At 42.7% G+C, this 14,307-nt stretch overlaps 1 protein-coding gene across 1 annotated transcript; it reads right to left on the bottom strand.

The window, feature by feature from the left end:
* Positions 1 to 3,932: 3,932 nt before the first annotated feature.
* Positions 3,933 to 6,965, bottom strand: LOC137895375 (homeobox protein CDX-1-like). The gene is made up of 3 exons (XM_068740860.1): positions 6,629 to 6,965; positions 4,974 to 5,122; positions 3,933 to 4,118 (listed from the first exon to the last, which is right to left on the bottom strand). Exons 1-3 carry the CDS (start codon positions 6,963 to 6,965, stop codon positions 3,933 to 3,935), a joined length of 672 nt encoding a protein of 223 aa, XP_068596961.1.
* Positions 6,966 to 14,307: the final 7,342 nt, after the last annotated feature.

Below are 14,307 nucleotides of genomic sequence, written 5' to 3'. Positions count from 1 at the left end.
TCTGGGGGAGGAGACAGTCCTCGTTACAGCTGGACACTGGATGGACACGCTCTGACAGAAGATCAGCTCCTCTCGGGAGACAAGGAGACGAACAACATCACTCTGAAGCAAGGCGTCTCAGGACGACTGGTCTGCTCTGTCAGCAATCACGTCAGCAGTGAGATTAAAGCAGTGTGCGTAGCTAACTGTGGTAAGTGAAAACTCGAACAGACAGTTCGATGGTCGTGCCACTGATAATTAACCACGTGCCTTCCATTTGTGCTTCATATTCATTAACGGAACCTTGTCGAATGGGACAAACATAGCACAGTGGGTGCCTGAACCCGACAACACCACGTGTATTAAACCAGCAACATCCACTATTGGGGGTAAGGAGACTGGCATCACTGTGTCCACTAATTTCACATCCTCCAATCAAACAACATCAGCCTCAGGTGCTGCATGGTTCAGTAAGTAAAAACCGAGTCGATTCACTCGTTACCGCTCCCATGTTTGATTCTCTGTCTCTGAACCGCTGCAATGTTTGCTGATTTGAAGATCTGCATGTTCTCTTGTGTCTTTATTACCGAAACAGAACACTTGGCAATAGCAGCGGGTTTGCTCAGTGCCCTTGTGATTCTCCTGGTTGGCGGGGCAGCGTTCCTCTATGAGCACAGGAAGAGGCAAAACAAAAACGGCAAAGGTACAAACAAAATGACTGTTTTCCTGAAACACCACTGCATGCAGTTTCTTCTCTATTGACATAATTTAAAGACAACTTACAAACCAAGTCTCATCGCCCTTTTGCTCTGCAACAGATAAAACGGAACAGGAGGAAATGTATGCCAATGTTACGATTGTTGAGAAGCGGGGCCGGCAGATGGCACAGAAAGCAGAAGTGGAGGTGGAGTACACTCAGGTCAAATTTTCAGATCAACTACGACAGGCTGCTGACGGAACCAGAGACAACCATGTGTACGCTCAGGTCCGTATAGCCAGGTAATGCAGCGCCGTTCTGCAGACCGCAGCGATAGAGACGGATGAGGACGCGTCTGTCAGGACGACTTTGGATCCGTGGCAGAGCAGCCGGGTTCTTTTTTTATTTGATGTACTGCACTTGCAATTGCTGTTGTCTTATTTGCAAGGCACGGTGGCGCAGTGGGTGGCGCTGTTGCCTCACAGCAAGAAGGTCGCAGGTACAAATCCAGCATGTTCTCCCCGTGTCTGTGTGGGTTCTCCGTCTTCCTCCCACCACCAAAAACATGCAACCTCGATGAATTGTCCATAACTGTGTGTGTGAGTGAATGATTGTCTGTCTCTGTGTTGCCCTGCGATGAACTGGCGGCTTGTCCAGGGTGTGCCCCGCCTCTGGCCCGTTGACTGCTGATAGGCGCCAGCACATCCTGTGACCAAGATTTTGCATTAGGTGAATGAATTAATAATTTACAAGGACCTATAGCGTATCAAAGTTCAAAATCTCTATCTGTAATTCCAATAATGATGAAACTCTTAAATTACATTGTCTTTGCATTGTTGTTTTTTTCCTAAAATCTTCAACAATAGGCCTACAAGAAACATTTTGTTAAATGAAATCAATGTGTTCATGCTTGTTTACATGTGATCTACGTAAGCGACTTTACTTTATGTCAAAGTTATAAAGTTTGTCTTTACTTAAATAAAAGTGTTTTTGTCAAACCAAGGAGGATGAATCAGTTGAGGGTCAATACTCATGAAATCAATTAATATGCACCAATCTACTATTCAGCACAACGAGCTTCCTTTAGTTATCTGGCCCCCCAAAAAAACTCTTAGGAAGTCTTCAGAGAGCAGCTTATTTCCATGATGTTAACGCTTCTACACACACACACACACCTACACACATTTATAATTGTGGTTATTTCAAATGTTTCCTCTTTGCTGCTCTTCCTATAGTGACTCAGCTGTGAAGGAGGAATGTCTTTTAATAAAGTGAATTGTTGTTTTGTTCTCTTTTACAAAAAAGAGGAACTTAAAGGAACACAATTTGGTTTCTAAATATCTTACATTTCGATGAAATCAATGAGAGTGTGAGATAGCAGAAATAACATTTGCCAGATCCAGTTTATGAGTTTATCTAAATATCCTTGAGACATTTGGTTTTCTTGTTTCTTCTACAAAAACATTTTCAGAATGACTAAATGCCCATCTCAGAAGACGGTGTGTTGAGCAACACAGGATGTAAAGATAAACAGCCAGCGCTGAACCAAAGCTCAATACTAGTGTAAAGATGTCTTTTACATCAAGCTGCAGTCTTATAGAACTTGAGCTTCTGTACAGATTTCATTACTTCAAGGTAACATGGCATGTACTCAAATAGCTACTGCTTGTGACTGCTTAGCAATTTAAATGCTCATTAAATCGTATCGATGCATCTCCTTTGGACATCTTGCAGGAATAACCCCGTTTACACACAAACCTTTGAGCCTCAGGAAGGACACCGTTTCTTTCTCAAGTCATTGGGAAACATGTATTTACAACAACTCTTTAGAACGCAATCTTCACAGCTCTGTAAAATGAGTGTGGGGCAGTATATTGAATGATTTGTATTTTTAATTAAAAGTAAATCCACCTGATTCATTATCAATGAGTTTTTAATCCTTTTTTAATTTTATTTCGGGTTTCGCTACAGTATGTGTTGCTGTGAGCTTAATCAAAGACAGAAGTTGATTGGCTTGGTTTGATGGCTTGAGGCTAAAGGTTAACAACCATGCACAGAGTTGTAAACCGGATGTTTACGACTTCCAAACGAATCCCATTTCAATATCAAACTGACATAATCTACAGTAAATAATTTACACAGGACAAATGCAGTGCAATAAAACTGATCCTATGATCCAGCATAATTCTGCCACCTCATGAATCTCATATGATCATAGCATATCCAATAGTTTATTATTGTTTCACCTGTTAACCTTTTACTTTTATGTAGAGAGTGTAAAACAAGATAGCGAAGGAAATAAGACGATTTAGCCGTAGCGCTTGACAGATTTGTTTGCCGACAATTAAACATGAATTTTGTCCCTCATAAATATCAGGTGATTTTGTGATTGTCGTGACACATTCATGTGATGCAAACTCGCTGTGTCAACGGTATATTTGTCTGTGAATTCCAGACAGATCTTTGGTGTCGATTCTTCGTTCTTCATTGAATAACAGCCTCGGGCGACTTGCGATTGAATAAAAAATAAAGACCTGACAACAATACAGGAAAAGTACTTTACAACAAAATGATTAAAACTGAAATTAGAACTTCGACATTCTAGCGGTGCATCTGCTTCATGTGGGACAGTGTGAACGGAAACAGATGCGTTGGCGTTAGACACAAATGGTTCGGTAAAAAGATAAGCAAAAACCTAAAAAGTGAAAATGAAAAGCAACATCAAGTTGTTGCAGTGTGGCCAGAATCAATCTTTCATCCATTCTCTCGTGCATTTAATGGCTCAAGCCTCGGATTGAGATGCATCTCCTCACGCAGTTAAAACACAGGAAACAGCTGAAGGACTACTGGCTTCCTTGTTCATATGCAGTACCAGGTACTTCAGAATACGTGAAAATACTCAGACTAAACAAATATATACACACCTATTACTACATCCCTTTATGTAAAAAAAAGGGCTAACGTTCAAAATTCCTTCAGTCATCGTAACCCCGCAGTTCTTGAAGAAAGCCACAAGTAAATAAAATCAGTATCTTGGTGCTGCTGATGATGATCACATTACAGCCTTCTATTAGTGCCCAGTAGAGGTGAACACTACGTCAGATGTGAAGTGCTTGTCATTGAGAAAGGCAGGAGGTGTAATGTAATAACATCATGTGTGTGTGAATCATCTTCATATATTCTGTGGAAACGTATATAAAAAATAAAACACTTTGCTCATGCTTCCAGATGTATGAGTCTTCCCTGTGAAATGCACCTAGTATTCCTCCGATACTGCATTCAACAAAACGTTGCTGTTGGGGCTGGCAGCAGCTTGGGTGTCAGCGGGTCCACCGTGAACAGGTGAGGTGGGGGTCGTTGTGGACGCCTGCTGGGAATGCTGCAGTTTCCTCCTGCTTTCTTTCCTCTCTTTGGCACGCCTGTTCTGAAACCAGATCTTCACCTGGAACAGGCAGACATGCGACCATGAGATGAGAGTTTTTTTTTAAATTACTTTCCAGATAGATACACCCTTGACATTTGCGGGGGGGGGGGGGGGGGGGGGAAGCACACTAGCATACAAAAAACTCTCGCCAACACAATTTGTAAAATCACAAACGGATTTTGTTGAATTTAGCAAGGAAACATTTACTAACATATAATGTAACCTAAATGTTCTCTGATAGAAAAGACAGTTATACTTTAAGGTGATATTTAATGCAAAGAGAGCATGCATGATTAAATCCCTAAACTTTTGTGTGTGTGCCTTTTTCATTCAGAAGGACTACATTTGAGTCCCCTTCTATAAAGGCGGTGTTTCAGATTTAGTCGACAGTTTCTCTTACTGTATATTTATTTATACTCCATGTCTACTCAGCAGAATTTAATTGGACAGAGTTGGTATTTCCTGAGCCAAAGAGAACTTCCATGTCTTGGCAGAAACTGTTTCACAAAAACAGGAAATAGTGGTCATGTTCTGATAAAAAAAAAAAACTGCATACGCCTTTTGTTTTGTTTTTTGTGTAATATTCTGTGGGGGGGGGGGCATCTGAAATTGAGTAGAATAGCTTCTAATATTGACTGGATTTTCAAGTTTATTCTAATGACCATGAAACGTTAAAGGCTGCTTTATCTTTGGATGAATGAAGCCATCCTGAAAGTCCCGTCCAGTCAATTTCATTGCCTTTTGCGTGTGTAACGTACGAGGCTCTGTGCGCTGTCAAAAAGCACATTGACCTGTTCTCCTTTGTGTGTTGTCTAAAAGTCCTCCACATTACTTCTCTACCTTGAACCTCAAGCTGGTGTGGCGTCCCCTCACCTGTCTCTCGGAGAGACCCAATTCCACCGACAGCTCGGTCTTCCTCCTCATTGTGATGTAGCGGTTGTACTGAAACTCTCTCTCCAGCTCCATGCGTTGTGTGTCACTGTACACAACCCTGTACTTGTCCTTAGTGCGAGTCTTCCCTCCTTAAACACACAAAACAAAGATTTACTAAGACAGCTCATGCAGGGAGTGGGGGGGGGGGGGGTCTGATATGAAGCTGTCTGGCACCATGTTCAAGTTCAGGCGCCACTTAAAACCTCATCAACTCTATCAATCACACTGACTGCTTGTGTAAAGTCTCCCCTCTACATTGCATCAGTGGTTCTCCTTATCAATGCAAGCAGTGTTTACATGGGTGTTTAAACAGGCAGCTATTCATTGACACACATGTTCACACACACACACTCTTCGGAAATGGTGAGTCAAAGGTATTGATCTAAAATCTTGAGCACGTGACAACATCGATCGAGGCAGCCCAACACACACAGCCTTAAGTACGGCTGTAATGATTTGTCTCGGAGGACATTTCGTCAGGCTTCTGCAGACTTCCTGCAGTCCTTGTCTTATCTAGCCAGTGTGTCACCCATTTGCACCCACCCAGTGGACAGAGAGGGTGGAGAGTTACACGTCTGCAGACGTCATGCAGGCTCCAGCGTTAGCTTTGCATTGACATCTCACAGCATTCTGCCGGAAGGGACAGGCGAACGGCTTGATGAATGTGTGTGTGCGTGCCGTCAGTCTGACTTTATGACTCCATGTGCATGTTGAAATTGCTCCCGTCTATGAAGGCACGTCTTACCGTTATCCATGTTAGCCCTACGCCTACACAACCGCAAAGGTTTCTTCACCTCCAGCAAGGGATTTATGTTTTCAGCTCTGTCTGTTGGTTTATTTTGTTGTCGGCAGGATTACACAAAAACCACTGAATGGATTAACATGAAACTTTGTGAGAGGATGGTTATTCCAAAAATTATGGATCCCATCGAATTGTTGTATCTGGACAAGTTATGTTTGCAATGTATATTAATTCTTATAGAATAATTCCTAGCACTTGAAGACAAAACTCAGACATAGGGGTGATGCAATTTAGTGAAGAGCCGCCACATTTAAATTGTTTCCGATTCTGTCACCTGAAATAATGGAGCAAGAGCCATGAATTTAATTTTGAATAAGGCTCGATTGAATTAAAGGGAACTGTAGAGGCATGCAGTCTGAATGTCATTCCTGCACCAAAGAACCTACCTTGTACCTAATAAAAATGCCTTCTTTATTATGAGCATCATCATTTGGGCAGCACGGTGGCACAGTGGTTAGCACCGTTGCCTCACAGCAAGAAATCCAACTCGCGGCTTTTGTGTGTGGAGTTTGCATTGTTCTCCCCGTGTCTGCGTGGGTTCTCTCCGGGTTCTCCGGCTTAGTCCCAAGACCAAAAACATGCAACTTAGGTCCAGGTTGTTATTGAAAAAGAGAATTAATTGTCATTTGACTTACCCTGTTAAACAAAGGTTAAAAAAAAAATCAAGAAGAAATTATTACACTGAGTTTGAGCTGCTGTCAGTGACGCTACCTGGTTATCCAGAGTTCATACCACTTCAGAAGCAATACATGTTACTTTTCCTCTCCTACTGCAAAGAGAAATCGGGTCCCACCTGAGGTCGTCGGCCTGATGGATTCACACGGTCTCCTCCTGGAGAACAGGAGATCCTGCCCGGAGTTAAAGCTGTAAGGGGTGAACGACCCCCCTCCAGCAGCAGTGGGTGTGTTGCTCAGCTCCGATGAGGAGAAGAAGCTGATCTGCTCGGTGCCGGGGCTCGACCCGTAGTGATAGTCCTCCCGTGGAGAGTAGACCGGGTTCCAGGCAGTCGTAGATGGGTCGCCGAGCCCAGGGAAGTACTGATAACCACTGAAGTCATACATAGGCGTCATGCACTGAGCGCTCAGCGACACCGTCTGAGCCGGGTACCTGGCCGACGGTGAGTTGTACATACCGGTGTCCTCGTTCCGACAGGTAAACTTAGGCTGACTCTCAGGTGAATCAAAGAGTCTGGCGCATGACAGGCCTCCCTGTGGATTCCCAGCTGTCTCTGGCACTCTGTTTTCACTTCAGTCTAAGGTTCAGGCTTATTACTGCCCGGCTACCTGAGCAGTAAGACAACACACCTTTATAGATTTACTGCCGAGGAGTTCAAAAGTATCACGGTGACGTCACGTCTTACCTGAGAGAGCCACCCACTCGACGCCGTGATGGCACTGACTCAGGTCATTAATATGCCCCCGGTGGTATTCACTCCTGCAAGGTGTACGTGAGGTGACACGCACGCCAACATGCAAGCACGTGCACAGGGATCAGGTGAGATTTAAAGAGAAATGTGTGGTGGGTTGAAAGTGCAGATTGATTGACTCCATTCCAAAAAGTTAAAAAAGAACAAACGCTGTTCATTGCACTCAAATTATTGATCCAGGGACCGGTACCGTTAAAGTGTGTGGGAATATGGCCTTTATTGTTTGTTTCCATTTGCATGTCTAGTGTGATTAATATCCTCCTGAGACCCAGCCAGTTAGAACGTCCTCGGTAGTGGACATTCGTCCATTACAGATGACATGCGTAACCCAAAGCTGGGTCCCAGGAGGATATTATTATATCCGTATTCTGCTGCAAAAGTGAAACTGGTCATTCAAATCAGCTGTTAATTTGGTTTATTATTATTATGTTTTGCTTAATTACCACACGAGGGCAGCAAAATCCTGACCACCAGGCAATTTCTCTCAAACCCTGGAGCACAAACTCTGTTTTCAGTCACATGACCAATGTTTTTAACCTCATGTGCTGGTCACTTCCGAATCAGTTGATGCACTCTGAATATTATGCTGTACATTCATCTGCATCTTCCACTTGTTTGAGCTTGTCTGTGGGTTCCTCTGCGTCAGAGTCCACCAAACATTCATAAAATATTTATGTTAGTATATCGGACAGAACTCTCACTGTCCACTATGACGGCGATCAGCTCTTAGCATAAAGGAGGCTCATGTTAATGGACAGAAAAGTGCTGCTGGCCTGAGCATTAAGCAAAGTGCAATGTCAACATCAGACACGTCACAAAAAGCTTGAAATACAATCAACATGTCTAAAAAAAAATTAAAAGACAATCTTTCACGATTTAAAGTACACGTTAGACCTTGTGAAAATCTACAATCTTGACAGAATTATCTGCCTCAAAATATACATACTTCCAAAAAGTTTAACCTTAAAGCATATGCTCCTGTTGTGTGCTAAAAATGCAGACCTCAGCTGTTTAAATGTTTAACCTTTACTTAAATGATGGGTGACGGCATATGTGGAGACTTATAGTTTAAATAGCACAGCATAAACACAGTTCCCACTAGTCTCCTTGGAGTTGTTACAAGGTTATTGAGGGGGAACTAATAAGAGACTCATAGCCTCGTTTCACTGATTCTTAAAGCTCACATGTGTTTGAATGAGAGCTGCTGTAGGTGCCCAAACACGACTTTCATCTTTCACAGTCAACCTTCCTGTATGGCCCACTGTTGCTCACACTCTGCAGTCCGAGTCCGAGTCATTTGATTTTGAACCGATGCCGAGTCCCGATCCGATACTTCTTTAATACATACCATCTCTGTCTGAAGTAGAGAGGTCTCACTCTGTGCCACAGCGCAACTCCAGATCTGACAATAAGTAATGACAATAACGATCCATAAATATCCGAGTCCTGATCGGGAGCTAACGTCCGATTCCAATAGAGCATCACTTAATCAAATAAACATTTAGCTCTAGAGAGTTTCTCCTTGCCTATGTGCTTTTATTTCATCTGGCATCAGAGATGATATCTATAAGGATGATGATGAACAGGTTACAAATTGTTCTATGTATCTTTATACACCAACCATTAAAAGTAAAAGTGAATCAGAGGTGATATTTATAACAGATTTTAGAATCCATAAATGTTTTCAATGTACATACATTTCGTATGATAGCGCATATCGGACCCCTTTATGACTGTGAGACGAGGTGATTTCGATCGTCTCATCTCTGCATATGTATGTTTGTGCATTGTTCAGAGTGGAACATCTTAGAGTGTAAATGCAAGTTCATTTTGTGTGTTTACTGTGTGTTGCATGCATGCATTGGCAATAAAAGATTCTTCTTTTTTAAAAAAAAGCAATAATAACAAATACATTTTTTCATGGTTTTCCAACAAAAATACAAAAAATACGTCCCTAGTCTGTCTAAAAACAAACCACCCCGCAGCTCTTTGGCTTGATCTATTCATCAGAAATATTTCCTGCGAAGCGCCATTCAGATTTAAAGCAAATTTGATTTGATGCAAACCCAACTATGACATCGTAGTGGCTTTGCATCCCCTCCAGGTAGCAGAGACTACAGGTGCTCAGTGTTATTTCTGTCCAGACACACACACACACACACACATTCAGGAGAAAAGCACTGGAAAGTCAAGCCACACCTGTTGAAAGGCGAGCATCTTGTGTCAACTCTTTTGAATTGTAAGCCACAGACACACAGAGACCGTTTATGACCAGAGGGCAGAACAGAGAGGAGTATACAGGCAACCTATAATACACGATCTGAGGGGCATCACAATAAGAAAACTTCAAAGATGTGTTTTGGCGGGGAGATATAAAATTGTTATAATGGATCTGTAAGAACTGGTTGAATTCTTTTTGCCGCATTCAAAACATCTACACTTAGATTACCATTTAGATAGCAACACCAAATGTCTGTTGGCCAGATAGGGCTGTGTTTTTCTGCAGATTATTTTTCTTTTCCAGATGATTAAGGTTTGTATGTGGAGAGGTATTTGTATAATGTGAAACCAACATTGCTACATAATTTCCTGCTGTATTATCTTGGGGACACACTTTAATTTAATATACAAGAGTAGATTGGGTGAAGTATGTTCCTACTAGACAGTTTTCCATGAAGGTGTTGATTACATAGAGAGAACTAAATAAATGTGAAGGTGGGGCAAGCATGTGTAGCGTTGCTCTCCTCCTATCTAATAACACAGGCGCACTAATTACTGCAGGCAGGACTTTCAGATTTGCCTTCACAATTAGAGGAGAACATGTTTACTGTCCAATTTAGCCCCCCTGTTCTCCCCTCCCCTCTGCCTCCCCCCGGCCCTTTGTTGGAAAGAAAAGACCCTCGTTAGCTGCAGAGTTGTGTTATGAATCTCAAACTATCCTTTCATATCCTGGGAAAGGACAGCATTTGGGAGAGTGCCAATACAGAAAACAGACATATTTTGCACGGTGTGTTTATGCATGTGCCCGCATGCAATTGAAAGAGAGACGGCTGAATGAGTGGCGAACGGAGACAGAAGGGGGCTGAGGACACGGGGAGGTGTCGAGTTGTCTTTTGTGAGAAGTGGAAAAAGAGAGGACATAAAAAAAGATAAAAAGAGATGTAAACATAAAGGAAACACGGTTTCCCAAAAGAATGTAATATCCTGGTTGTTTAAACTCGTTCACACCTGATTCCAACGCTGCGATTATATAAATCAAGTTCTTTTCTTCAGAAACTGAGACTTCCATTGTTTCCAAAGCAGGCCACCAGAAGCTCTGCCAATAACCCCGTCTTTCATGGTTGGACCTCTCACTCTTTCTGTCACTCGTTCTCCTCCTTTTTATTGAGCCTGCTTTTCTTTTATTGGCGAGGTTAGATGTGGTCCAGATTGCTGTTGCCAATAGAGACTGTCTCAGTTCACCTCCATTCATAAGCAAATCACTCCAGCCTGGGAGAGTCTCAGCTGCTTCATAAACACCCTCACAAAAAAAAAAAAACTATCTGCAACTAGACGTTTTCTTTTGGTCTGTTCTCCTCCTCTGTTCATTGGTTTCTTTTTTTTACTTCCCTCAACTGCTTTCTACTACACGTCCCCCCTCCCTTCCTCCTCTCACTCTTCCTCCTGCTTCAGTAGGGCTGGACCACTCTCCTCTGTGAATGTGTCAGGGAGGCAGGGTGCATGTGTGTGTGTGTGTGTGTGTGTGCATGTCTCCAGTGGGAACGCTTCTTTTGGGAACGGTGGGCAGGCGCTTTCAGAGTGTGAGAGAGGAGACCCCCGTGGCACTGTGATTTGACTAAACAAACAGCCGACCTCAGAGCGGCACCTCCTCTAGTGGACTCCCGGGACAGCAGAGATTAACCTCAGACGCTGGACATCTGAGGGATCTGTACATCTGAAGCAGAAACTATAGCTGGCCTGGTTTCAGAAGGAGGAGACTGACTGTCGGCCTTAAAGCTCCTCGGAAAGAAAGACAGAAGAAGATTTGTCAATGCTTGTAAGGCCACTGAAGGTAAGGCTGTCTTACTTGTCTCCAACTGTCAGGGATTTTACTTTTAGTCATTGCGACACTTAGATAAACTGGACAATGTGGTAAAAATGGACTTACCCTGTGCATGAGGTCCATTGTGACAGATTAATCTTCATCGCTGCACTGAGGATGCACCTCATCTTCACAACACTGGATTGGATTCATAAAACGTCTAAAAAAAACCTCTTGTTTTAATAGCCGTCGGTTGTCTTGCGTGAATTCTCAGTTTATGACAATGTCTCGTTATTTGTGTTTGCTCCTTGAATGGGTGCACAACATGAATTACGGCGTGACAGAGTGTGAGGAGCCTGTTCAAACATCAACACGGCGACGGCCTGGATGTTTGTACATATAGACGCCTTTTCGGTTTGTACATAGTGCCACTTTAACAGTGTTTATCTGCGCTCTTCTTCTCGAGAGAAGACGTTTGACGAGGCATCTCAGGGTTGCACACACACACACACACTGGGCTGCATTGTAAAGGCTGTTTGTATGCACTCCACTTTGTGCTTCACTGCTAAAGGGCTTGTTTATACAGCCCTCTTCGGCCATCCTGAGTGAACCCACGATTCTCACCGCCGAACCATCAGTATCTTTCCTCCCCTGTGAATGGCCCAATCCAAGTCAATATTCTCTACACAACTACATGCAGAAGCTTCGTGGAAAAGTTGTGTCTGTGTTGCAGCGATGTCAAACCTGGAATCAGCCAGTGTCTCCAGCGGCCTGTCTCGCTGAGCATGGATCTCCTTTTAGAGATAAGATGTATGAGGATAAATGTTGATGCCTCACATACCTTTAAAAGCAAATGAGATTCAGTCTTGAGCTCAGCAGACGCACAAACAAAACAAAAAAAAAATCAGTCAAAACATCTCCTCACATTTATCACGAGAAAAGGTTTTAGTGCATAAATAAGTTACACTAAAACAATTCCTGGCATGCATGTCATTTCCCTCTAATCCCGCCATATGTTTTGCACCTGAAAGCATTTCCAATTGTGCGTGCTGGTGTTTAGTCATCGGATTTGTTAACTGCACTTCCATCTTTGTGAAGATGACCTATTTGATATGGGATGTCTGAAGTTACACAAGATGTAAACAATGGTGGAATTTGGAGCTCGCTCTCCTCGACACCGCGGAGGTTCGCTTGGAACACTTTTCCGACCCCATGGATATTTCGGCCCATGAATTTTCTTATGCAACTGGATGCATGCCATATTTTTATCATCGGCGGTATTCGACGGGATTACATTCATGTAATACCTTTACTGTCATCTGGATGCCTCTTATTGAACAGCATCAACTTATAAAAGCAAGTAGACTTCATCATCCAGTCTTGTCAGCGTATATCTTAGGCGGCATGAATTTGTAAAACACAAGTGAGGTACTCTGGTCCCATGAGTGGTGGGGATTTTTCTCCCCGTGCGTCAGGCTGCTGGTATGCACTGAAGCGCAGCTCTTCTACCCAGGCCTGATACCGCGCGGCCCAGTCGGCCCCGTTCCCCGGGCCCAGACCTAATCCTTCGTCATCAGCTGCTTCCTGGCTCTCCAAGCTGTCCACATGCCAGTTACGCTGAGAAATATGCTTCACATTATGACCATACAAAAAAAGTATGCCAGGAGTCGGACTTGGCCCACATGTGGTGAAATGTAACCGTTTGAACACAGCAGAGAGTTACGGAACACATTCATCCCATTTTTCTCTCTGACCTGAAAGCACAGCTGTTTGTTGCTAGCCAGCACAGTCACATGATTATTTTTAACCTTTTGTTGAAATTGATCTTGTTTTTTTTTTTGTGCAAGTCTCTTCCTTCGGTGGTCACTCACTGGGTGATTCATAATTATTCACTCATACTTTTGAGCTGAGCTGTTGCTTTGTGAGTCTGTCAGCTTTGCACCCCTCTGTTTGTTACTTCTTTAATGTGCTTCTTTGACTCATGTACCGTAGCTTTAATGAATGGACCTAAGTGGTTCTGTGATACAGCATCCTGTACGGCTGCATGTCCATCTGGTCCCCCCCCCCCCCCCCCTTCCTACTATCCCACCCACTCACTGAGCCGATAAGTAGGCAGCTGTATCTCATCTCCATTCTCAAAATCAGTTCTAAAAAGCAAAGAAAGGTTCCTTTTTTCAAAGGTGGCAGAGAGAGACCCTGTTCAAACATAATGAGTAAAAATGACTCCATATTTCACTTGAGTATTTACATCTTACATTATGTTAAACTCCAGAAAGCCTGCAAACACAAATTTGCAATCTGTTAATCGGATTTGATTAGACCATACCTATAATCCAGGCAGATGATTGGAGGTGATGAGTGTTAAAACCCTGTCAAATAACTGAGGATATTATTTTTTAGCTTTAACTTTGTGTCGCCTGTTTGTATTTAATATCTAATGTAATGAAGAAATACCTTCCTATCAGCACTTCTTTGTCCATAATGAGAAATTTCCCTCAGACAGGCTAACTACCTTTTAATGCGTAGCAATCTGATATGAAAACTTTACACATTTTGTCTGGCAACTCTCAGCAAGAAAGTGTTTTTGACAGAACCTCACGCTCTTAAAAACCCATTATTAAATCTGTAAGTAAAGTTTAGATCTATTACAACATAATATTTATACCTTCGCTAAAGTAAAACATCCGTCTACTTTCTCCTCCCCTGGACAGGTCTGAGTGACTGGATAAGTAAAGTAAAAAAAAAAAAACATCTTATTTTCAGTAGAAATTCTTGTTCTCCATCAATTTTCTCTGAAGTAAGACTCACTCTCCCTGGAGTTTGAGATGTCCAGTCCAACAAAAACATGCCAGCTCTGGAGCTGCAGTGCAGTGAGAGAGGACATTAGAAAACAACTCTGAAGAAAATCGGTTTCATTATTATTATTATTATCATTATCATTATAATAAGATAAGAATGTAGCTAATGACAATCATGGTTAACTGGTTATGTGCAGAGGAACCGGTGACCAATGCATCAACATTTG

Source organism: Brachionichthys hirsutus, chromosome 6, assembly GCF_040956055.1.
Source record: "Brachionichthys hirsutus isolate HB-005 chromosome 6, CSIRO-AGI_Bhir_v1, whole genome shotgun sequence".
Taxonomy (NCBI): Eukaryota; Metazoa; Chordata; class Actinopteri; order Lophiiformes; family Brachionichthyidae; genus Brachionichthys; species Brachionichthys hirsutus.
This window is presented reverse-complemented; position numbering and strand designations above follow the sequence as displayed.

What these genes read in the sequence shown, in the direction of transcription:
- LOC137895375 (XM_068740860.1), bottom strand. Translation starts at nt 6,965, where the DNA reads ATGTACAACTCACCGTCGGCCAGGTACCCGGCTCAGACGGTGTCGCTG. An exon ending in CATCAGGCCGACGACCTCAG is followed by an intron (nt 5,123 to 6,628) that starts GTGGGACCCGAT and finishes TGTGTGTTTAAG; the next exon opens with GAGGGAAGACTCGCACTAAG. An exon ending in TGGGTCTCTCCGAGAGACAG is followed by an intron (nt 4,119 to 4,973) that starts GTGAGGGGACGC and finishes TGCCTGTTCCAG; the next exon opens with GTGAAGATCTGGTTTCAGAA.